Source organism: Stegostoma tigrinum, chromosome 7 (genome assembly GCF_030684315.1).
Source record: "Stegostoma tigrinum isolate sSteTig4 chromosome 7, sSteTig4.hap1, whole genome shotgun sequence".
Classification (NCBI taxonomy): Eukaryota; Metazoa; Chordata; class Chondrichthyes; order Orectolobiformes; family Stegostomatidae; genus Stegostoma; species Stegostoma tigrinum.
The window spans coordinates 100913120-100937219 of record NC_081360.1 but is presented as its reverse complement, the minus strand read 5'-3'; the positions used below and the strand labels follow the sequence as shown (position 1 = coordinate 100937219).

General features: G+C 44.0%; 2 protein-coding genes across 2 annotated transcripts in view; one reads left to right on the top strand and one right to left on the bottom strand.

Moving 5' to 3' along the window:
• Positions 1 to 24100, top strand: part of LOC125454078 (tubulin alpha-1D chain-like) — a 77960-nt gene that overhangs the window by 10010 nt on the left and 43850 nt on the right. The gene's annotated exons all lie outside the window — the stretch shown is intronic.
• LOC125454079 (tubulin alpha-1D chain) lies at positions 16 to 22100 on the bottom strand. The gene is made up of 4 exons (XM_048534372.2): positions 21824 to 22100; positions 14106 to 14328; positions 5072 to 5220; positions 16 to 1435 (listed from the first exon to the last, which is right to left on the bottom strand). Exons 1-4 carry the CDS (start codon positions 21824 to 21826, stop codon positions 452 to 454), a joined length of 1359 nt encoding a protein of 452 aa, XP_048390329.1. The 5' UTR covers positions 21827 to 22100; the 3' UTR covers positions 16 to 451.

Sequence of the window (24100 nt, the reverse complement as noted above, 5' to 3'; positions counted from 1 at the left end):
AATTGCACACAACTGTTAAATATAGACAAGATTTTATTTGTTATTGCTGCATACATCTCATGCTTTCCATTACTTGAATCCTGACTATTAAGGAATGATGGATGTTTGCATTTGATTAATTTAAACTAGATGGTACCAAATTTTTGTGCAACCAATGAACTGAATTCTGCATTATTAAAGGAAAGCTAAAAATCTGTAAATGCTGAAGATTTGAAGTAAGACAGTAAACAGTACAGAAAAGACAAAATTAAGAGCAGGATCCTTTGACAGATATGCTAACCATTCTTTCCAGCTGGCAATGGACCTGCAGTCTACTTTTCCGACTTGATTTTGTTTCTCATTTTGTGCCTATTTGTTTGTCAAGAATGCTTGAGATCAAAAGGTTTTCAAATTGAGTCACATCAGCTCATTGAACCCTAATATTATCAGCACTAGGTCTACTTGTGAGCATTTAATACTCCTCACCTTCTTCTGCCTCTCCTTCACCCTCAATGCTGTCAGTGCCAACCTCTTCATAATCTTTCTCCAAGGCAGCCATGTCTTCACGAGCCTCTGAGAATTCCCCTTCCTCCATCCCCTCACCCACGTACCAATGCACAAAGGCGCGCTTGGCGTACATCAGATCAAACTTGTGGTCCAGACGAGCCCAGGCTTCAGCGATGGCTGTGGTGTTGCTTAGCATACACACAGCTCGCTGCACCTTGGCCAGGTCCCCACCTGGCACCACCGTAGGGGGCTGGTAGTTGATGCCAACCTTGAAACCAGTTGGGCACCAGTCCACAAATTGAATAGTGCGTTTGGTTTTAATGGTGGCAATGGCAGCATTGACATCTTTTGGCACCACATCACCACGGTAGAGCAGGCAACAAGCCATGTACTTGCCATGGCGTGGGTCACACTTGACCATTTGGTTTGCTGGTTCAAAGCAGGCATTGGTGATCTCAGCCACAGACAGCTGCTCATGGTAAGCTTTCTCAGCTGAGATGACTGGGGCATAGGTAGCCAGAGGGAAATGGATACGTGGATAGGGAACTAAATTGGTCTGAAACTCTGTCAGGTCAACATTCAAAGCACCATCAAAGCGAAGGGAGGCTGTGATGGAGGACACAATCTGACCAATTAGACGGTTCAAATTAGTGTAGGTTGGGCGTTCAATGTCCAGGTTTCTGCGGCAGATATCATAGATGGCTTCATTATCTACCATGAAGGCGCAGTCTGAGTGTTCGAGAGTGGTGTGTGTTGTCAGGATAGAGTTGTAAGGTTCAACCACAGCTGTGGAGATCTGAGGAGCTGGATATATGGAAAACTCCAGCTTGGACTTCTTGCCGTAGTCAACAGAGAGACGTTCCATCAGCAGAGAGGTGAATCCAGAGCCTGTGCCTCCACCGAAGCTGTGGAAAATGAGGAAACCCTGGAGACCTGTGCATTGGTCAGCCTGTGGAATAGAGCAATGGTTTTAAAAGCAGCAGTAATGAAGTAGAATAGGGCAGGAGGCTGCCACTCAGGAGAATACACCAAAGGACACACCGGAGGGCTTCTAGTTGCACTGAAAGTTGAAAGTAAAAGTCAATTGTAAAATTAGATTAAAGGCAAGGATTTTAAAGGTGTATTTGACTTGGGGTAAACTGATTGGGTTTTGTCGTAGATTATGTACAAGAGATCATTGACTTTTTAAAAATGCAAAATACCTAGTGAGAAATTGAGAAGATGTTGTTCACTTAGTGTTATCAGGAATTGGAATACTTCACCTGAAAAAGTAATGGAGGCTCATCTTATAAAAGCATCAGGATGAGAAGCATTGATAATGAAGGGCAAAATGTGGGGTTATAGAACTGAGCTGATTTGCTCTTTGAGGGAGTCCCTGTGAGCTTAACAGCCTTCTTCTGTGTTTCTATGGATGCAGAAGAAATAGGATCATAATTTTAAGTTATATATGAACAGATCTAAGTTAGCTATTGGAGAGGGAGGGAGAGTATCTTTTCCAAAGGATGGCATACCTGTTGATAAGGAGCCATGTTGATTGGTGAACACCAAACTTATTCACATAACAGCTGGACATGATCCAGGCTGGGGTGAAGATTATCTTATCAAAAAGTGCATATCTGGAAACATAAACTATGTCAGAGTGATCTTCTAGATTGGCTTAGTTACCTGAAAGAGGGGATTTTGAGTGTAATTCCCTAGATTTTTTTTGCCCCAAATGAGACTGGGATTTTAGCAAGGTTTTTGCATTTCTCAGGAGAGGTTTGGGGGCTGTGTGGAAAGTGAATATATTATGATGCACAAGGTACCATAATTGTGTCGAACTGAATGAACCAAAGGGTCTTCTCTTGCTCTTATGGATTTGATGCAAGCTGTCAGGATACCTGGCATCATTCACTGATTCCATATGTTGTTGCTTTCATATATCTTTAAGAGTACCATTTGAGGCTGCGCCATCAGCTGCCCATGGCACTAAACTCCAAATCCCTGTGCCTCTCCTTTAAAATGTTCCTAGTAGAGTGAGGTTTTGACCACATGACCTAATTTCTCTTTGTTCAACTTGCTATTGTTTTGGCTGGTAATTGCCACAATAATTAAAGTACTATATACTTAGCTAAAAGTGCTAAAGACCAATAAGTCCCCTGGACCTGATGGGGTGCATCCCAGGATATTAAACGAAGTACCTGCAGCAATAAAGGATGCATCAATAGTAATCTTCCATGAATCTGGAAAAGTGCTAGAGGATTGGAAAAATGCCAATGTAATGTGCTTATTCAAAAGGGAAGGAAACAAAACACAGGCAGCTACAGGCCAATTAGCTTATCACTTGTTATTGGGAAAATGCCAAAGTCTATGATAAAGGAATTACAGTAGAGCTTTTAGGAATACATAATCTGATCAAGCAATTCAGCATGAAGTGAAAATCATACCAGAAATTTATTAGAAATCTTTTAAGAGAAAACAAGCTGGATAGATAAAGGAAAAGCAGTGGATATAATATATTTGGATTTCTAGAAGGTGTTTGTTAAGGATCCTCATATTGGTCTGCTTAAAAAGTGAACACCCCATGGTGCTGAATGCAGTATTTTAGCATGGGTAGAGCATTGGCTAATTAACAGAAGTTAGAGAGTAGGGATAACAGGCGATGTTTTCAGCATGACCACCTGTAACTAGTGGAGTGTCACAGGCAGAAGTGCTGGGACAACATTAATTAATTTTTACTAGGAAAGTGAATGTACTATCTCTGAACTTGCAGTGAACACAAGTGCAAGTGGTGAGAATGACACAATGAATTCATAGGATGAGGAATATAGACAGGGTTAAGCAAGTGGGCATAAACTTGGCAGATTGAATATAATGTGGGAAAATGTGAAGCTACACATTCTGGCAGAAAGAATAGAAGGAGCTGAATATTATTTAAATGGAGAAAGATTGAAGAAAGGTGCAGAATTTGGGAGTCCTCATGCATAAATCATAAAAAAATGCATACAAGTTCAGCAGGTATTAGGGAAGGCAAATGAACAGTTGTGTAAACAGAGGGAAAACTTGCTAAAACTATGCAAGATAATAAAACGTGAGGCTGGATGAACACAGCAGGCCAAGCAGCACCTCAGGGGCACAAAAGCTGACGTTTCGGGCCTAGACCCTTCATAAGGGTCTAGGCCCGAAACGTCAGCTTTTGTGCCCCTGAGATGCTGCTTGGCCTGCTGTGTTCATCCAGCCTCACGTTTTATTATCTTGGATTCTCCAGCATCTGCAGTTCCCATTATCACTAAAACTATGCAAGACACCAGTTAGACCAGACTTAGAATATTGCAAACAGTTTTGATCCTCTTATCTGGAGAAAGATACACTGGCATTGGAGGCAGTCTAGAGAAGGTTCACTATAAGTTGAATAACAAACAAAGAACTGGGGATACTGGAATTCAGAAACAAAACAAATAGCTAGTCTTCAGCATATGTACCAACCTTTTCCAAACTACAGCCAGTTCTGAAGGATCACTGGACCTGAAATATTGACTCTACTTTCTCTCCAGGCTGCCAGGCCTGATGAGTTTCTCCAGCTGTTTCTGTTTTTATTTCACCAGGTTGATAACGAGTATGGAGGCAATGACTTACAAGGTGAGGTTGAGCAGGTTAGGCCCGTACTCATTAAAGCTTAATAAAGAAAGAAATGGTCTAATTGATACTTACCTGATTTTTAGGGACCTTGACAGGGTAGATGTGGAGAAGTTGTTTCCCTTGTGGGAAAGTCTCCGACCTGAGCATATAATGTCAATGTAAGGGTTTGCCCAGTTGAGATTGAGATAAGGAGGAATTTCCTCTGTCAGAAGATAATGAATCTGTGGAATTCTTTACTGGAATTCTTTATGGAATTCAGAGGGCTGAAGAGATTGGCTCAATCGGTATATTCAAGGCTGAGACAGACAGATTTTTAATTAATGTAGGAATCAAGAACTATGCAGAAAAGGCAGCAAAATTGAGTTGTGGATTATCAGATCAGCCATGATCTTGCTGAATTTTAGTGCAGACCTGATGGGCTTAAATAGCCTACTTGTGCTACTGTGTCTAATGATCCATATAAATGTCAATTATTTTTAAATACATAGGGCCTCTGAGCCCATGTGATGTGAGGTTGCATCAGCAGAACAAGTGCACGACAGCATCAATTTGTGCTCCTACTAAAGATGCTCCTGCCAGTAAGTGAAAAGACACTGAATATATCCCTTTCTGAATCTCCAGTGACATGGAATTGAAACAGAATAAATCAACGGAAGCTGCAGTGCTCGGACGCAGAGGTTCTACCTGATTCGCAGGCAATGATTCAGACAGCCCACATTTAAGCTGTTGGATAAGACAGGAGCTTGTAATCCCCAGGCAAACATCCATTGCCAGTTATCAGAGAGTGCTGCATTTTCTGATATGCTGCCTTTCAAATGAGATGTTTAACCGAGCGCTGAATTCATTATAATGAATACATGACAATAATTACTTTAATGGCTGCAATATGCTTTTGAAAAGCAGTCACAAGGTGCAAGTTCTTTCTGTTTACAGCTTATGAACTGAGAGCCGTTGGTGCAATACTTACCAACTTGCGAAGTCTGTCCAAAACCAGGTCAATCAGCTCCTTGCCAATGGTGTAGTGTCCACGAGCATAGTTGTTAGCAGCATCTTCCTTCCCAGTGATGAGTTGCTCAGGGTGGAACAGTTGACGATAAGTACCAGTACGGACCTCATCTATAATGCAGAATCATTACGTGGTTTGTTCAACTGTACAGGAACATGCACCTCAGTATGTGGGATAATAAAATGTGAGGCTGGATGAACACAGCAGGCCCAGCAGCATCTCAGGAGCACAAAAGCTGACGTTTCGGGCCTAGACCCTTCATCCTTTAACCTCACTGCGAAGCCTCTTCCAGGGATGCCTAACCTGAAGAAGTTACCCTCCTCCCTCCGGAGGATGAAGGGTCTAGGCCCGAAACGTCAGCTTTTGTGCTCCTGAGATGCTGCTGGGCCTGCTGTGTTCATCCAGCCTCACATTTTATTATCTTGGATTCTCCAGCATCTGCAGTTCCCATTATCACTCACACCTCAGTATGTGGGTCTCTTTTACTTTTAAATGAGAAAAACTATTTAAAAAGCTAAATTCATAGTAGTGGAAATAAAAAGAGAGAATACAAGAGAGAATAGGAAGAGAGAATGGTCAGCACAACATTGTGGGCCGATGGGCCAGTACTGTGCTGTACTGTTCTGTGTTCTAATACTGGAAACATTCAGCGGATTGACATAACCGCAGAGAAAAGAAAACTGAAGTAATGGATCAGTGACTTTCAAAGGTAAATTGAAACACAATTTCCAGCATTTCCTGGCTTTACTCATGATTTTCAGCATCCACAGTATTTTGTTTATCACAGAATTGTTACAGCACAGAAAGAGACTAATTCATCCAATAACTCTATACATTGCTCCTTTTCAAATAACCAGTTGATTCCCTGTTTAATGTCTCAATTAAAACTGCCTCCCCCGCACTCTCAGGCACGGCATGGCAGACCCTAACTGTTACTGCTTGAAAAAGCTTTTTTCTCATATTAGTTTTGTCTCTTTTAATTACTTTAAATCTGTGCCATCTTGCTTTTGATGCTTTCACGATTGGGAATGTGTTCTCTCTAATTCTATTTTGAATACTTCAATAAGATCACCTCTGAACCTTCTCTCCTCAAAGGAGAACAGTTCCAGCTTCTGCAACCATTCCTCAGAACAAAATTCCTCTTCCCTGGTTCCAATCTTATAAACATCTTCTGCACTTTCCACGATGCCTTCACATCCTTCCTAAAATGTGTGGCCCAGAACTGGAAGCAATATTCGAACTGAGACCAAACTAGTGTTATATATATAAGACCAACATAATCTCCTTGCCTTTTTATTCTAAGACCATGTAAATAAAGCTTAGGATACTATATATGTATTAATTGCTCTTTAAACCTGTCCTACCAACTTTCGTGACTTATGCACACATGCACCCAGGTACCTTTGCTCCTGTACCCCCTTCAGAATGCTACTCTATATTTTATATTGTCAGTCCATGTTCTTTCTGCCAAAACTTGTCTGCAATGAACTTCATCTGCCACCCGTCTGTCTACTTTACCAACTTGTCTATGTCATTGTGAAGTTCTACGCTACTTTTTTCACAATGCTTCCATGTGTTGAATCATCTGCAGATTTTGACATTATGTTTTGTACACTAAAAACAGATCATTAATGTAGATCAGGAAAAGCAAGGACCCTAATGCTGATCATTGAGGAACTCCAGCTGGAAAAATATCCTTTAACCGTTACGTTCTATTTCTGGTCACTGTGTCAATTTTGTTTCTGAAGAAGAGTCTTATTGAATGCAGCATTAACTCTGTTTTCTATCTCCCCAGATCCTATAGACTTTCAGAGTTTCTCCAGAATTTTCTGCTTTTTTTTCAGAACTGCAGCATCTGCAACACGTTGTTTTCATTTGTATCCATCTTGTTATAGTCCGTTTTATTCTATGAGTTCTAACTTTGCTTACAAGCCTGTTGTGTGACTTGTTTTTATTTATTCACTCATGGGAAATGGGTGTTGCTGGCTAGGCCAGCATTTATTACCCATCCTGAGTTGCCCTTGAGAAGGTGGTAATGAGCTGCCTCCTTGAACCGTAGCAGTCCACCTGCTGTGGGTAGACCTACAGTTCCCTTAGGGTGGGAATTCCATGTTATTTCAAAATGCCTTTCGGAATTCTCTATACACCATGTCAAAAGCATAGCCTTCAACTCCCACCCTGACTGAAAAATCCCAATGAGTTAGTTAAACATGATTTGCCGTTGAGAAATCGATGCTGGCTCTCTTTTGTTTAACCTGCATTTGTCCATCGTTTCCCGACCATGAAAATCAAACTGATTGGCCTGTACTTGCTGGCTTATCCTTATATCTTTTTTTAACCAAGGTCATAACGTTTGTAATTCTCCAATCCTCTAATACCACCTAAGTCTCAGAAACCTGGGAAAGATTATTGCCAGTGCCTCTGCAATTTCCTTTCTCACCTCACTCAGTGCCCCAGGATGCATCTCACCCAGTGTCATTGTTGACATTTGCTGGTAGAGACTCCTTATCCCATACCTCCTCCTTATCAGCCTTAAACCATTTTAGTGACTGAATTTACTCCTTTCTTAACCATGGCCTGGGTAGAATCTTCTTACTTAGTAAAGACAGATACAATGTATTTATTTAATATTTCACTCATGCTGTCTGTCTCCTTAATTGGCCCCATTCCTCCTTTTCCCACCTTTTACTGTCTACATGCCTAGAATAAAATTAGAATTTCTTTTTATACTGCCCACCAATTCTTTTCACATGCCTTCTTTCCTACTCCAGTTTGCTTTCTCATCATTCCTCTGATCATTCCATGGTTATTAATTGTATTTTGTACCTATTTTGCCATAAGCACTCGTTTTCTTCTTCTTTATAATTCCCATATCTTGTCACCAAGGGAACTCTTAGATTTGTCTGTCCTACCTTTCCCTTTCAAAGGAATATACCTTGCCTGTGCCTGAAACACCTTTTATATAAGCATAGGAGCAGGTGTAGGCCATTCGGTCCTTGGAGTCTGCTCTGCCATTCAATAAGATGGCTGATCATCCAACTTAGCTCCATGTTCCCGCTTTCTCCTCATAGCCTTTAACACCTTGATCCTTAAAAACTATATCTAACTCCCTCTAGAAAACATTCAGTGTTTTAGTCTGAATGATTTCTGTGACACAATTACGTGCCACAGGTTCATCACTTCCTATGTTAAGACATTTTTCCTAATCTCAGTTCTAATAGGCCTAATTGTGTCCTTAGCCTGTGGCTCCCTGTTTCTGGACTCCCCAGTCATTACAAATATCCCTCTTGCATTTACCCTGTCTCGTCCAGTTGGAATTTTATAGGTTTCCATGAGATCCCCTGCCACATTCTTCTAAATCCTAGACAATACAGTTCCACCCTATCCAGTCTCTCTTCATACATTAGCGCTGCCGTTCCAAGAATCAATCTGGTAGACTTTTGTTGCTGTCCATCATCAGCAAAACATACTTCCTCTGGTAAGGAGATCAAAATTGCACTCGGTAATCCAGGTGTGGTCTCACGAAGGCCCTGTACAAGTGCAGCAAGACATTCCTGCTCCTGTACTTGAATTCTGTCACGATGAAAGTCCATCTGTTTTCTCTCTACTTGCTTTTTTTAAATAGTGGGGTTACATTAGTTAACCCCCAGACCATAGACATCGTTCCAGAGTCTAAATTCTTGGAAGATGACCACCAATGTATCCTTTATTTACGGGGCACTTCCTTATGAACTCTAGGATGTAGATGATCATGCCCTGGGGAATTATTGGCCTTAAATCCCATCAATGTTCCTGCTAAAACTGATTAGGGGGGGTGATGGCCTAGTGGTATTATTGCTAGGCTGTTAATCCAGAGACCCAGATAATGTTCTGGAGATTACAAAGTGTGAAGCTGGATGAACACAGCAGGCCAAGCAGCATCTTAGGAGCACAAAGCTAATGTTTCGGGCCTAGACCCATCATCAGAGAGGGGAATGGGGCGAGGGTTCTGAAATAAATAGGGAGAGAGGGGGAGGCGGACTGAAGATGGATAGAGGAGAAGATAGGTGGAGAGGAGAGTATAGGTGGGGAGGGAGGGAGGGAATAGGTCAGTCTGAGGAGGACGGACAGGTCAAGGAGGCGGGATGAGGTTAGTAGGTGGGAAATGGAGGTGCGGTTTGAGGTGGGAGGAGGGGATAGGTGAGAGGAAGAACAGGTTAGGGAGGCGGGGACGAGCTGGGCTGGTTTGGGGATGCAGTCGGGGGAGGGGACGAGCTGGGCTGGTTTTGGGATGCAGTTGGGGAAGGGGAGATTTTGAAGCTTGTGAAATCCACATTGATACCATTGGCCTGCAGGGTTCCTAAGCAGAATATGAGTTGCTGTTCCTGCAACCTTCGGGTGGCATCATTGTGGCACTGCAGGAGGCCCAGGATGGACGTGTCATCTAAGGAATGGGAGGGGAAGTTAAAATGTTTTGCGACTGTTTATTGCGAACTGAGCGGAGGTGTTCCGCAAAGCGGTCCCCAAGCCTCTGCTTGGTTATCCCAATGTAGAGGGAGCGAGCCACAACGGGTACAGTGGATACAGTATACCTCATTGGCAGATGTGCAGGTGAACGTCTGCTTGACATGGAAAGTCATCTTGGGGCCTGGGATGGGGGTGAGGGAGGAGGTGTGGGGGCAAGTGTAGCACTTCCTGCAGTTGCAGGGGAAAGTGCCGGGTGTGGTGGGGTTGGAGGGGAGTGTGGAGCGGACAAGGGAGTCCCGGAGAGAGTGGTCTCTCCGGAATGCAGACAAGGGTGGGGATGGAAAAATGTCTTTGGTGGTGGGGTTGGATTGTAGATGGTGGAAGTGTCGGAGGATGATGCATTGTATCCGGAGGTTGGTGAGGTGGTATGTGAGGACTAGGGGGATTCTCTTTGGGTGGTTATTGCAGGGGCGGGGTGTGAGTGATGTGTTGTGGGAAATGCGGGAGACACAGCCGAGGGCGTTCTCGACCACTTTGGTGGGGATGTTGCGGTCCTTGAAGAGCGCGGACATTTGGGATGTGCGGGAGTGGAATGCCTCATCCTGGGAGCAGATGCGGCAGAGGCGAAAGAATTGGGAGTAGCGGATGGAATTTTTGCGGGAGGGTGTGTGGGAGGTGGTATATTCTAGGTATCTGTGGGAGTTGGTGAGCATGAAATGGACATCAGTTTCTAGCTGGTTGCCTGAGATGGAGTCAGAGGGGTCCAAGAAGGTGAAGGATGTGTTGGAGATGGCCCAGGTGAACTTGAGGTTGGGGTGGAAGGTGTTGGTGAAGTGGATGAACTGTTCGAGCTCCTCTGAAGAGCAAGAGGCGGCACCGATACAAGTCATCAATGTAGCGGAGGAAGAGGTGGGGTTTGGGGCCAGTGTAGGAAGAGGGACTGTTCCACGTAACCTACAAAGAGGCAGGCATAGCTTGGGCCCATGCGGGTACCCCTGGCCACCCCCTTTGTCTGTAGGAAGTGGGAGGAATCGAAAGAGAAGTTGTTGAGGGTGAGGACGTGTTCGGCTAGGCGGATGAGGGTGTTGGTGGAGGGGGACTGGTCGGGCCTGCGGGACAGGAAGAAGCAGAGGGCCTTGAGGCCATCTGCATGAGGAATGCAGGTGTATAGGGACTGGACGTCTATGGTGAAAATGAGGTGTTGGGGACTAGGGAATTGGAAGTTCTGGAGGAGGTGGAGGGTGTGGGTGGTGTCACGGACGTAGGTGGGGAGTTCCTGGACCAAAGGGGAGAAAATGGAGTCCAAATAGGTGGAGATGAGTTCGGTGGGGCAGGAGCAGGCAGAGACATCGGTCGACCAGGGCAGGCAGGTTTGTGGATTTTGGGAAGCAGATAGAAACGGGCCGTGCGGGGTTGGGGAACAATAAGGTTGGAGGCTGTGGATGAGAGGTCACCTGAGGTGATGAGGTCATGGATGGTTTTGGAGGTGATGGTTTGGTGTTCGGGGGTAGGGTCATGACCAAGGGAGCGGTAGGAGGAGGTGTCGGAGAGTTGGCGTTTGACCTCGGCGATGTAGAGGTCAGTGCACCATGTTCTGGAGACCCTGGTTTGAATCCACTATGGCAGATGGTGGAATTTGAATTCAATAAAAATTTGTGTAATTAAGAATCTAATGATGACTGGGAATCTATTGTCGATTGTCAGGAAAAATCTATCTGGCTCACTAATGTCCATTAGGGCAGGAAATTGCCATCCTTACCTGGTCTGGCCTACATGTGACTCCAGACCCACAGCAACATGGTTGATTCTTAACTGCCCTCTGGGACAATATATGCTGCCTAGCCAGTGATGCCCTCATCCCTTCAATGAATAAAGGAATTCCTTCAGTTTGCCCTCTAACAAAAGCCTGCATTCACAAGATTTTTGCGATATTATTGTGTCTTCCTTTTGAAAGGCAGAATCTTGTTCCCAAAGTTACTCCATTGTTCAGGTCCTGTCTCTCCTCCCAACCTTTGACTCCAGTTTATTCAATCCAGATCCATTCTTCACCCATTGAAGTTAGCTTTTGCTCTGTTAATTATTCTCACTCTGTACTGTTCTTTTCCATAGTGACCAAAACCTAACAACACAGTCATCACAGTCCCCTAAATGTTCACCCACTGACATTTGGTCTACTTAGCTCACCTCATTCCCAGGATCCAGGTCCAGCAGTGCCTCCTTTCTTAACGGACTGGAAGCACTGCTGTAGAAAATTCTACTGAACACTGGAAATCTTATCATTCAGTGTCCTTTAAATTACCACTATCCTAGTCTACATTCTAATAGTGAGTTTCTCATTATAACTACTCTATAATTTTTGCATTTCTCTTGTGATTTCCTTGCAACTTTCATTCATAGAATCACAGAATCTCTACAGTGATGACAGAGGCCATTTGGCCCAGAAAGCCTGCACTAACCCTTTGAAGAGTTTTCCACCCAGACCTAGCCCAAACCCTATCCTCGTAACACCGTATTTCCTATGGTTAATCTACCTAATCTGCACATCCATGGACACTATGGGACAACTTAGCATGGCCAGTCCACCTAAGCTGCACGTCTTTGGACTGTGGGAGGAAACTGGAGCATCCGGAGGAAACCCACACTGACCGGGGAGAATGTGCAAACACCACACGGACAGACCCTCGAGGGTGGAATTGAACCTGAGTCTCTGGTGCTGTGAGGCTGCAGTGTTCTCGTCATCCTTCCCACCAGTTGATGGTCTATGGATGACACCAAGCAATATAATTGTACCATTTTTGATCCTTACCTGTAGCCAAATTGATTCTGTCCTTGACCTGTCTGGGACATCCTCTTTCTCCAGAACTGCAATGTCGCCACCCCTCACCACCCTCCTCCCAACGCCACCCCTCCCCCCACTACTTTCGTCCTTTCCTATCTTTCCTGAGTACCATGTATTCATTCATGGGAATATGAGTGTCACTGTTTAGACCAATATTTATCGCCCATCCTTAACTGCCCATGAGAAAGTGGTGTTGAGCTGCCTTGTTGAACTGTTGCACACCCTGTAATGTTGGTACACCCACCCTGCTGTTAGGCCATTCCTTACTTTTGGGCCTTCCTGGTCGTTAGCTCATGGTCAAGGATAGTATCAACGTTGGTAGGAATTGAGTTTAAATTAACCACCACCTGGTCAATGTTATTAACTTGCCCTCATTGAAATAATGTAATTAATATTGAAATAATATCACAGATTGTGGTACACTGCAGCGTTACTCAGCAGGACAGTTTTGTCTTGTACTCTGAGGACAGCCAAACCAGAAACCAATCTTGAATTGCTGTACACGCTAATTTTAGAAGTAGTTGTTCTGATATCACAGGCTTAAGACAGTGTTTAATCATAAATTATACTATCCCAACAATCAGTTGAAGTGTTTAAGATAATAAAGTATAAGATTAGATAGAGGCAGAAATCTAGCTCACAGGTGCAGCAGATAATCGGAAGGCGAATGGAATGTTGGCCCTTATTTCAAGGGGATTAGAGTATGAGTAGGGAAGTCTTACTGCACCTGTACAAGGTGCTGGTGAGACCATACTGGAGTACTGTGTGCAGTTTAGGTCCCCTTATTTAAGGAAAGATAGAATTTCATTGGAGGCCCCATTCATAGAAGGTTCTCTGAGATGATCCCTAGTATGGGGGGAGTCTTACGAACAAAGACTGAACAGTTGGGACCCTATTCATTGAGGTTCGAAAGACTGAGAGGTGATCTCATTGAAACATATCAGATTCTTAAGAGACTTGACAGGGTAAATGCTAAATGTTTCTCCTCATGGGAGAGTCAAGGACCAAAGGGCATAGTCTCAGAATAAAGGGCTGCCAAGTTAATACAGAAATGTGGAGGAATTTCTTTGTTTAGAGGGTTGTGAACCTTTGGAACTCATTGCTGTACTGTGCTGTGGGGGCAGAGTCTTCTGTATGTTTAACGCTGAGATAGATTCTTCTTCTACAGGGGAATCGAGGGTTATGGGGAAAAAGCAGGAAAGTAGACGTGAGGAATATTGGATCAGCCATGATCCTATCGCGTGGTGGAACAGGCTCATGGGGCTGAAAGGCCTTCTCCTATTCCTATTTCTTCAGACTCCTGAATACGTTAGGTAGGAACAAGAGGAAGTTTAGAAAAAGGAGTGCAGTCTTAAAATCAGAGCTGGGCTGTTCAGAAGTGATGCAAGTAGTCTTTCAAGAGGAATGAAAATTTGGATCAGCTGCCAAAAGGCTGTCAAGGCTAGGGATCACTCAAAACAGAACTGCTTTGTTGTTAGATCAAGGTGAATCAAGGGTTTGGAAAACGTGGTGTTTAGGTGGACTAAAGGTACAGATTACACAAGATCTAATTGAATGGGGGAGTAGGCATGGAGGTGGAGGGGAGACAATTTGCCTCCTTCTGATCCTATGTTTACTAATAAAACATATACATAAAGGACAATAAAAGTAGTTGTGAGAGAGAGATCCTGACTCTTCTGCGAGCTTTGGCTTTGTATTGCATTGACATACCAATTACAGTTGGTTCCAAGTCAACAAAGACAGCACGTGGGACGTGTTTTCCTGCACCAGTCTCGCTGAAGAAGGTGTTGAAGGAATCATCTCCCCCTCCGATGGTCTTGTCACTGGGCATCTGCCCATCGGGCTGGATACCATGTTCTAAACAGTACAGCTCCCAGCAGGCATTGCCTATCTGAACACCAGCCTGGCCAACATGGATGGAAATACACTCACGCTGTAGAAGAAAAATAAAGAATTTTATTACAAAGAGGCAGATAGAACAAGTTCTGCTCTTGTGTTTATTCTCCAGGAGTTCCTTCTTCAAAATTGCTTCATCTCATCTTGTCAATATAATTTTCTACTTGACGCAATCCCTTTGTTACAAGTTCTGCATTTCTCTTAGTTTAAAAGAGGGGTGTGTGTTTGTGTGTATCCTGCCATGGCAGCTGGTGGAGTTTAAATTCAATGAATACATTTGGAATTGAAAGGTAGTCTCAGTCCTGGTGACAAGGAAACTATTATTGATTTTTGCAAAATTCCACCTAGTTCATTCAGGTCAATCAGGAAAGGAAATTTGCCATCCTGACCTGGTCTAACCTACATGTGATTCCAGACACAAAGCAATGCAGTTGACTTTTAACTGCCCTCTGAAACAATCTAGCAAGCCACTCAGTTTGAAAACTCTAGGAATGGACAACAGATATGACGCTAACGTTCCCCCGAAGGAATAAAAATGTAGATTGCAGCCACTGTCTTCATTGCACTGTAATTGATGACTGTGCGTTTGGCTGTCAGGGCCCAAGCTTTGGAATTCCACCCTAAATGTCTTCACCTCTCTCCTCCTGTAACAAATTCTTTAAAAACCACTTCTTTAACCAAACATTTGGTTGCCCAAACGAAGATTTCCTTCAGTGACTGGTGTTAAATTTTCTTTAATAATTGCTCCTTTAAGACTCTCAGGGTTCACCAAAGGAGGGAAAGCCACTTTAGCAGTGTGAGGGGAAAAAAATGTTTAAACCCGGCACAATTTGCATTCAGCTGCACTAATGTCTGGTGTTTTAAATCAGGCATCATTTCATCGAGTAAACTAATATGGGAATTTATTCCTCATCCACTCATAACAGTATGCTGCTACACCTGAGTTCTCCTGTTTTCACAGAATCATAGAATCGCAATAGTGTGGATGCAGGCAGTTTTGCCCATCAAGTCCACATCGACCCTCCCAAACAGCATCACACCCAGATTCATGCCCCCTACCCAGCCCCTATAACCCTGTATTTCCCATGGTCAGTCCACCTAACCTTTACATCTTTGGATTGTGGAAGAAAACTGGAGGAAACCTACACAGACATGGGGAGAATGTGCAAATTCTATGCAGACTATCATGCAGGAGTGGAATCGCAAGAGGTCCCCAGCGCTGTGAGGCAGCAGTGCCAACCACTGAGCCACCAATTCTACTGGGTCAGAAAAAGAATGGTGAAGGCAGATACAGCGCATGAGTGAGGGTACAGGCCAAAAAACAAACAGAGTGGGAGAGAGAGCTTGGGAGAAGGCAAACGAGAAAGTGATGGGGCAGAAGAAAAAGAAGTCGAAAGTGGGCAGAGCGAGGAAGGAGAATGAGAAGGTGAGGTGGGAATGAGAGAGATGGAAAACGGCAGAGGAGAGGTGAGAAAAGAAAAAAAAATAAAGTAACAGAGGCAGGAGTGGTGAGAATGTGGTAGAATCAAAGGTGTGGTGGAAGTAAGAGATGATAGAGAAGATGGGAGAGGGAACATGGAGGAGAGAGAGGAATGGGAGAGAGAGGGCATGTGAAAAGAGTGGGAGGGAAACTTAGGGGATTGTAGGAGGGCCCTTTTGTGGTGCATTGATAGTGTCCCTACCCCTGGACCTGGAGGCTGAGATTCAAGTCGCAACTGCTCCAGAGGTGTGTAACAACATCCCTGAACAGGTTGCTTAGAAAATAGGTTTGAGAGAGGGATCAGGGAGGGGTGTGAAATGGAAGAGAGAGAGGAAGGGGTGAGGAGATAATGATCAAGTGGAGGGATAGAAAAAGGGAGAGATGTACAAATAGCTTGGAAAAGAGAGACGAGAGCGCAGAGAAAAAGAAACAATGCCTCAGTCAACCTTCATCCAGTTAATACTTTTTACAATTATTTCCTTGGGTGGGGCACAAATTGAATTCTGATGAAAATCTCAAGCCTGTGGCCAGCACTCTGAACAAGATTATGAAAGCTTAACTGTTGGAGGTTTTGCTGATACATAAGATCTGAAGCCTAGAGTCAAACTTCTCAGGAAATCCGAGGAATGTAAATTACAGTCTGTATTTTCTGACCCTCCTTTTTTCTTAACCCTTCCTTTCAACTCTCATTCATTGAGCAGCAACTATTTTTTAAGCCACTAACTTTGTCTCCATGCCAAGGTATCAGGTTCAAATCCTCCCCTTCTAGGTTTCCATCTGTTTTTTTTTAAACTCGTTCATGGGACGCATTTATTGCCCTTGTTGTCCTAGAGAAGGTAGGGGTAGCTGCCTTCTTGAACTGCAGCAGTCCATCCGATATAGGTACGGCTACAATGTTATTAGGGAGTGAGTTCCAGGATTTTGACCCAGTTCTTATGGCTTCCTCTTCATTGCCCTCTCCTGTTTCCCTATGCTAAATCCCATATCTCTCCCTTTGTCTGTCTCTACATCTTCCCTTTTATCTTATTTTCTACTCGTTGCTTCCAAATTGTCTTTTTTTTTCTCATGCCTCTGTCTCATCCCTTTCTCCCCTACTCCTGGACCTAAAACATTTAAAAACCAGAATAGGCCATTTGGCCCCTTGGAGCTGCACCATCATTCAGTAGGATCATGGCTGATCCGACAATCCTTTCTTGCCCTTTCCCTGTAGCCTTTGATTTGCCGACTGATCAAGAATCTATCTATCTCAGTCTTAAATATACACAAGAACTTTGCCCCTCAGCTCTCTGTGGCATGGAATTCCAAAGACTCACAACCCTCTGAGAGAAGAAATTCCTCCTCATCTCAGTCTTAAATTGCCGCCCCTTGATTCTCAGACTGTACCGTCTGGTCCTAGACTCTCCCATGAGGGGAGATGTCCTCTTAGCATTTACCCTGTCAAACCTACATGTCTCAATGAAATCACCTCTCATTCTTCTGAACTCCAGTGAGTAGAATCCCAACATGTTTAGCGTTTGCTCGTAGACAATCCCTCAGGAAGAATCAGTCATCCTCATGAATGTTCTCTGAACTGCCTGCACTGTATCTTTCCTTAAATAAGGGACTAAAATTGCTTACAGTGCTCCAGATGTGGTCTCACCAACATCTTGTACAGTTGCAGTTAGACTTCTCTACTCTTATACTCCAAACACCTTGAAATAAGTGCCAACATTCCATTATCCTCCTTTGACTTTCAATCTTCTTCCTCTCCTTTCACGTCAAAGCACACTTCTGGAACCTGCATTATCACAACATTCCAAGATTCTGTGAGTATTGTTGTTAAAAAAAGAACTTCTGTTTTATTACAGAGAAATCCAGACTGACCATGTATTTGAAGTGGACTGTGGGCAAACAGCAGGCAAGTGATACTAATTGGATAGCCCTCTCAAAGGTATTTCTAGGTAAGGAGAGAGTGAGGGGGTGACCTAATAAAGGTGTTTAAAAATATAAAGCTGTTTGATAAACTATATGTCTACAGAATGCCTTTATTTGTAGGAAAAACCAAAACTAGGACTAAGATTCAAGAGTGAGCTCTGCTGATCTCCTTCGTTCTTGCTTTTCAGTGGACTAATAAGTAAATGTTATTTAGTCACCCATAAATTAAATAGAAATTCAGGAGAAACTCCATTATCTAGAGGGTGGTGAGAAAGTGGGTATCACGACCACAGAGAATCATTGGGGCAGGTAGTATAGATATAGAACATAGAACAGTACAGCACAGAACAGGCCCTTCAGCCCACAATGTTGTGCCGACCATTGATCCTCATGTATGCACCCTCAAATTTCTGTGACCATATGCATGTCCAGCAGTCTCTTAAATGACCCCAATGACCTTGCTTCCACAACTGCTGCTGGCAACGCATTCCATGCTCTCACAACTCTCTGTGTAAAGAACCTGCCTCTGACATCCCCTCTATACTTTCCTCCAAACAGCTTAAAACTATGACCCCTCGTGCTAGCCATTTCTGCCCTGGGAAATAGTCTCTGGCTATCAACTCTATCTATGCCTCTCATTATCTTGTATACCTCAATTAGGTCCCCTCTCCTCCTCCTTTTCTCCAATGAAAAGAGACCGAGCTCAGTCAACCTCTCCTCATAAGATAAGCCCTCCAGTCCAGGCAGCATCCTGGTAAACCTCCTCTGAACCCTCTCCAAAGCATCCACATCTTTCCTATAATAGGGCGACCAGAACTAGACGCAGTATTCCAAGTGCGGTCTAACCAAAGTTTTATAGAGCTGCAACAAGATCTCATGACTCTTAAACTCAATCCCCCTGCTAATGAAAGCCAAAACACCATATGCTTTCTTAACAGCCCTGTCCACTTGGGTGGCCATTTTAAGGGATCTATGTATCTGCACACCAAGATCCCTCTGTTCCTCCACACTGCCAAGAATCCTATCCTTAATCCTATACTCAGCTTTCAAATTCGACCTTCCAAAATGTATCACCTCGCATTTATCCAGGTTGAACTCCATCTGCCACCTCTCAGCCCATCTCTGCATCCTGTCAATGTCCTGCTGCAGCCTACAACAGCTCTCTATACTGTCAACGACACCTCCGACCTTCGTGTCGTCTGCAAACTTGCTGACCCATCCTTCAATCCCCTCGTCCAAGTCATTAATAAAAATTACAAACAGTAGAGGCCCAAGGACAGAGCCTTGTGGAACACCACTCACCACTGACTTCCAGGCAGAATATTTTCTTTCTACTACCACTTGCTGTCTTCTGTTGGCCAGCCAATTCTGTATCCAGACAGCTAAGTTCCCCTGTACCCCATTCCTCCTGACCTTCTGAATGAGCCTACCATGGGGAACCTTATCAAATGCCTTGCTGAAGTCCATATACGCCACATCCACAGCTCGACCTTCATCAACTTTTCTAGTCACATCCTCAAAGAACTCAATAAGGTTTGTGAGGCATGACCTGCCCCTCACAAAGCCGTGTTGACTGCATTTAATCAAGCCATGCTCTTCCAGATCGTCATAAATCCTATCCCTCAGAATCCTTTCTAACACCTTGCAGATGACAGACGTGAGACTTACTGGTCTGTAATTGCCGGGGTTTTCCCTATTTCCTTTCTTGAAGAGAGGAATTACATTTGCCTCTCTCCAGTCCTCAGGTACGACTCCAGTGGAGAGCGAGGATGCAAAGATCTTTGCAAGTGGCGAAGCAATTGCACTTCTCGTTTCCCAAAGCAGCTGAGGACAAATCTGGTCCGGGCCTGGCAACTTGTCAATCTTAATGTTTGACAAAATTTTCAGCACATCAGCTTCCTCTATCTCTATCCATTCCAGCATGCACCCCTGCTCTTCAAAGGTTTCATTCACTACAAAGTTCGTTTCTTTCGTAAAGACAGAAGCAAAAAACTCATTTAGGGCTTCCCCTACTTCCTCACACTCCACACACAAGTTCCCTATGCTATCCCTGATCGGCCCTACTCTTTCTTTGACCATTCTCTTATTCCTCACATAAGTGTAAAATGCCTTTGTGTTCTCCCTAATCCGTTCTGCCAAGCCTTTCTCGTGCCCCCTCCTGGCTCTCCTCAGACCATTTTTGAGCTTCTTCCTCACCTGCCTGTGATCCTGTAGAACTGAGCTTGACCCTAGGTTCCTCCACCTTATGTAAGCTACCTTCTTCCTTTTGACGAGAAGCTCCACCGCTCTCGTCATCCAAGGTTCCTTTATCTTACCCCTTCTTGCCTGTCTCAGAGGGACATATTTATTCATCACTCGCAACAACTGTTCCTTAAACAGTGTCCACATGTCTATCGTGCCTTTACCATGGAACAATTGCTCCCAGTCCATGTTTCCTAACTCATGTCTAATAGCATCATAATTTCCTCTTCCCCAATTAAATATCCTCCCATTTTGCCTAATCCTCTCCTTCTCCATAGCTATGTAGAATGTAAGGCAGTTATGGTCACTATCACCAAAATGCTCTCCCACCACAAGATCTGATACCTGCCCCGGCTTGTTTCCGAGCACCAAGTCTAGAATGGCCTCTCCCCTCGTCGGCCTGTGGGGTAGACCATTTAGGACAGAGATATGATTTATTTACTTCAGAGAACCCCAACTGTAATCATATATTCTAACTACCCCTTGCAGTTGTCATGAAACAGGAACTGGGATACAGGGACCGTGGTTTACAAAGTATCCTGGGGGAAGTCGCCCCCAGATGGAGATTCCCTAGGCAGCAAGACTTATGATAAACCAGACTCCTCAGCCAGAAACACCCCAGGTAGAAATTCTGTGAGCAAGTTCAACAAGGGAGTCAAAGGCTATTGGGATAGACAGGAATGTGGAGCCAAGGCTACAATTCATAATTTTAGTAAATGGCAGAAAAGACGTGATGGTTTACTCCTGCATCTAATTTATATGTTTGAATGACTACACAAACTAACCTCTTTCACAGAAAAGATTCCCAAGGTAGTGAAAATTAGCCGATATTATCAGTTCTAAAGGACTGCAGACTCCTCCCATCACTCACCACCCAACCCTCCACAATGCCCAGCCAATTGCCAGACTTCCCTGCCAGGAGGGCTCAGTCATAGAGCCACAAAAGTATACAGAACAGAAACAGGCCCTTTGGCCCAACTTGTCCTTGCCGACCACATTTGAATATCTTTCCTAAACTGAACCAGTCCTATTTTCCTGAATTTGGTCCATATCCCTCTATACCAATCCTACCCATATACCTGTCCAAACATCTTTTATGTGTTGTAATTGTACCCGCCTCTACCACTTCCTCTGGCAGCTTGTTTCATATATACACTAACCTCTGTATGAAAAAGTTACCCCTTAGGTCCCTTTTAAATCTTTCCCCTCGCACCCTAAACCTATGCCTCTAATTTTGGACTCTGCCCTAGGGAAAAGACCTTTGCTATTCACCGTATCTATGCCCCTCATAATTTTGCAAACCTCTGTAAGGTCAATGTCTTGGCAGCGCAACATCTTAAGATATTATGTTGTGGCGTAGGATCCATTACACTAGCTCTGTAGCATTAACGATATACATCACCCCAAGTTCATTGCCTCAATGTCAACAATGTTGGTACCGCACACCATTTCATCACATTAAAAACTCTCATTCAAATCTCATTCCACGACCTTACTTGCAACCCAGCACCAGCCCCCTACCACCCCCTTCCCACAAACCCAATTTGGGAAACTCTTCTTAGTCTCAATTTCACCCAACTCTGACCTTTTGTCTATTTCCCCACTTCCTACACTTTGACTGCCTGGGTTTTAAGCTTTGAAATTTTCTTCTTGAGCCACTCCATCTCTCTCTCGCAATCTCTCTCTCTCTCTCTCTCTCTCATTTGCTTTTTCGTCATTTTAGGATGCTTCTCAAAATCCTACCTCTTTGACGAAGTTTTAGGTTACTTATCCTAACCTCTCATATCAAATTCTTGTCTGATTCATGCTCCCATGAAGAACTGTAGAAGTTTCTTTTCTAAACTTAAGGCTGCAACTTGTATATTTTTACAAGCTCGATTAAAGCCGGCAAGCTCACCATGATTATAGCTCTCCTCTCGTACAACCTTCAGGAATCGACGAAGAAGATTTTCAGCAGACGGAGAGCTGCCTCCTTGCCTGGATTTATAGCCGAAGAGACAAAGCGTTGTTACAAAAAAAAACCGTTGGTTACGGGGGGGAAAGCAGGGGGAGTTTGTTGGTAGCAACCAGCAGAGAGATCCGATTGTTTACGCAGTCAGCTTTCTCCAGGAGATGAGTGCTCAAATTACTCAACTCAGTCACCAACGCAACAGAGACAGGCTACCAAGGGAATGACGTCCTGGTGACAAGAAGTTAAACACGGTATTCGCAAACACACTGAAACTAGCCGAGCAGGGTGACTGCATTTTTCACTCTCTGCCCCCAAGCAATCAGCTCCAGCAAATATATCTGCAGCTTGCATTTCATACCTCAACAACATTATCAAAATGCTTCCTTTATTAACCTTGTCTGTGCATTGCTGGGAAGAGGAGTAGAGGAATGCTGGATGGTGATGGAATGCAAGGGAAAAGAAGGAAATCGTGCATAAATAGTGCTGCCTGCTCACCCATACATGTATTGTGATTAGGATCAGGAAAGTAGCAACTACATAAGGGCAGGAAGTAAGGCTAAGAAAGAACTTGAAATTAAGATACACCAAGTTGTCTGACCTCATTCTTGTTGCACTTTACTGCTGAGGCAGTGTTTTTGAAGTTTACTCTTGATCATTAAATTGATGGGGATGTGGGTGTCATTGAGCAGCAGCACTTGCTCAGCTATAACCTGCCCACTGGCTTTTAGTTCCTCTGTGCCACTCAAGTCCTGGCCTCATTACAATCTTGATCCAAACAAGGACAAAAGTGCAGAACTCAGGAGGGGAAGTGAGGGTGAAAGCCCTTGACACCAAGGCAGATTTTGTCTAAATGTGACAATTTGGAATTAATGGAATCAGTGGTAAAACTCTCAACCGGTTGCAGTCATATCTGACATAAAAGTTATAATTGTCGTTGATTTGTCATTGTCAGCTCCAGGACATCTCTGCAGGTGTTCCTCAGGGTAGTGTCCAAGGCTCAACCACCTTTAGTTGCTTCATCAATGACCTGCCCTCCAACATAAGGTCAGAGGTGGGGATATTCACCGATGATTGCACAACATTCAGCACCATTCATGACTCCTCAGATAGTGAAACAGTCCATGTCGAAATTCAATAAGATCTGGACAATGGAGCAGTACCTCACATTCTGCCTTGGGATCCTACAACCCAATGGTCTGAATGTGGACTTCAGTAGTTAAATCAAGATCTCCCTAACCCCAGCCTCATCCCATGACCAACCCTCCATCTCATTCTCACCTCCTTGACCTGTCCATCTTCTCTCCCAACTATCCACTCTCCCCACCTTACTGACCAGTCCCCACCACTGCCTACCTGTACTCACCTATCACCATCCCACCGACCTTCCCCAGCCCCACCCCTATTTATTTCAGAGCTCCCTTTACCCTCCCCCATTTCTGAAAAAGAGTCCTGACCTGAAACGTCAGCTTTCCGCTCCTCTGATGCTGCATGGCCTGCTGTGTTCCTCTAGCTCCACACACTGTGTTATCTCTGACTCCAGCATCGGCAGTTCTTTCCATCTCTGGACAATATTTGGGTTTGGCTGATAAGTGGCAAGTAACATTTGCACCACATAAATCCCAGGCAATGGCCATCTCCAACATAAGAGCATCTAACCATCTGCCCTTGACATTCAATGGCATTGCCAACACCAAATCCCCCATTTATCAACATCCTGGGGTTACCATTGACCAGAAACTCAACTGCACTAGACATATAAAAACTATGGCTATAAGAGCAGGTCAGAGACTAGGAATACTACAGTAAGTAATTCACCTCTCAACTCCCCAAAGCCTGTTCATCATCTACAAGGCACAAGTCAGGAGTGCGATAGAATACTCCCTATTCATTCAGCTCCAATAAAATTTACTGCCTTCACCACTGAAGCACAGTGGCAACAGTCTCTTTTTTTAAAAAAAATGTCAACTCCACCTGATTACTTTGAACCTTTCCCAGTATACTGTTATTTTGCCTTTAATAATCCTTTGAGCAGCTTCCCTATGATACTGTCAGCATCCAGGTGTTACAATTTACCAGAAACTGAGCTGGATCAGCCATAAGAATGAGTGAGAGCCAAGGAAGTCTGTGGTGATTAAATCACCTCCTGTTTCCCTGATATCTGCCCACCAACTACAAGGCACAAGGACAGAAAACACACGACACCAGGTTTTAGTCCAACAGGTT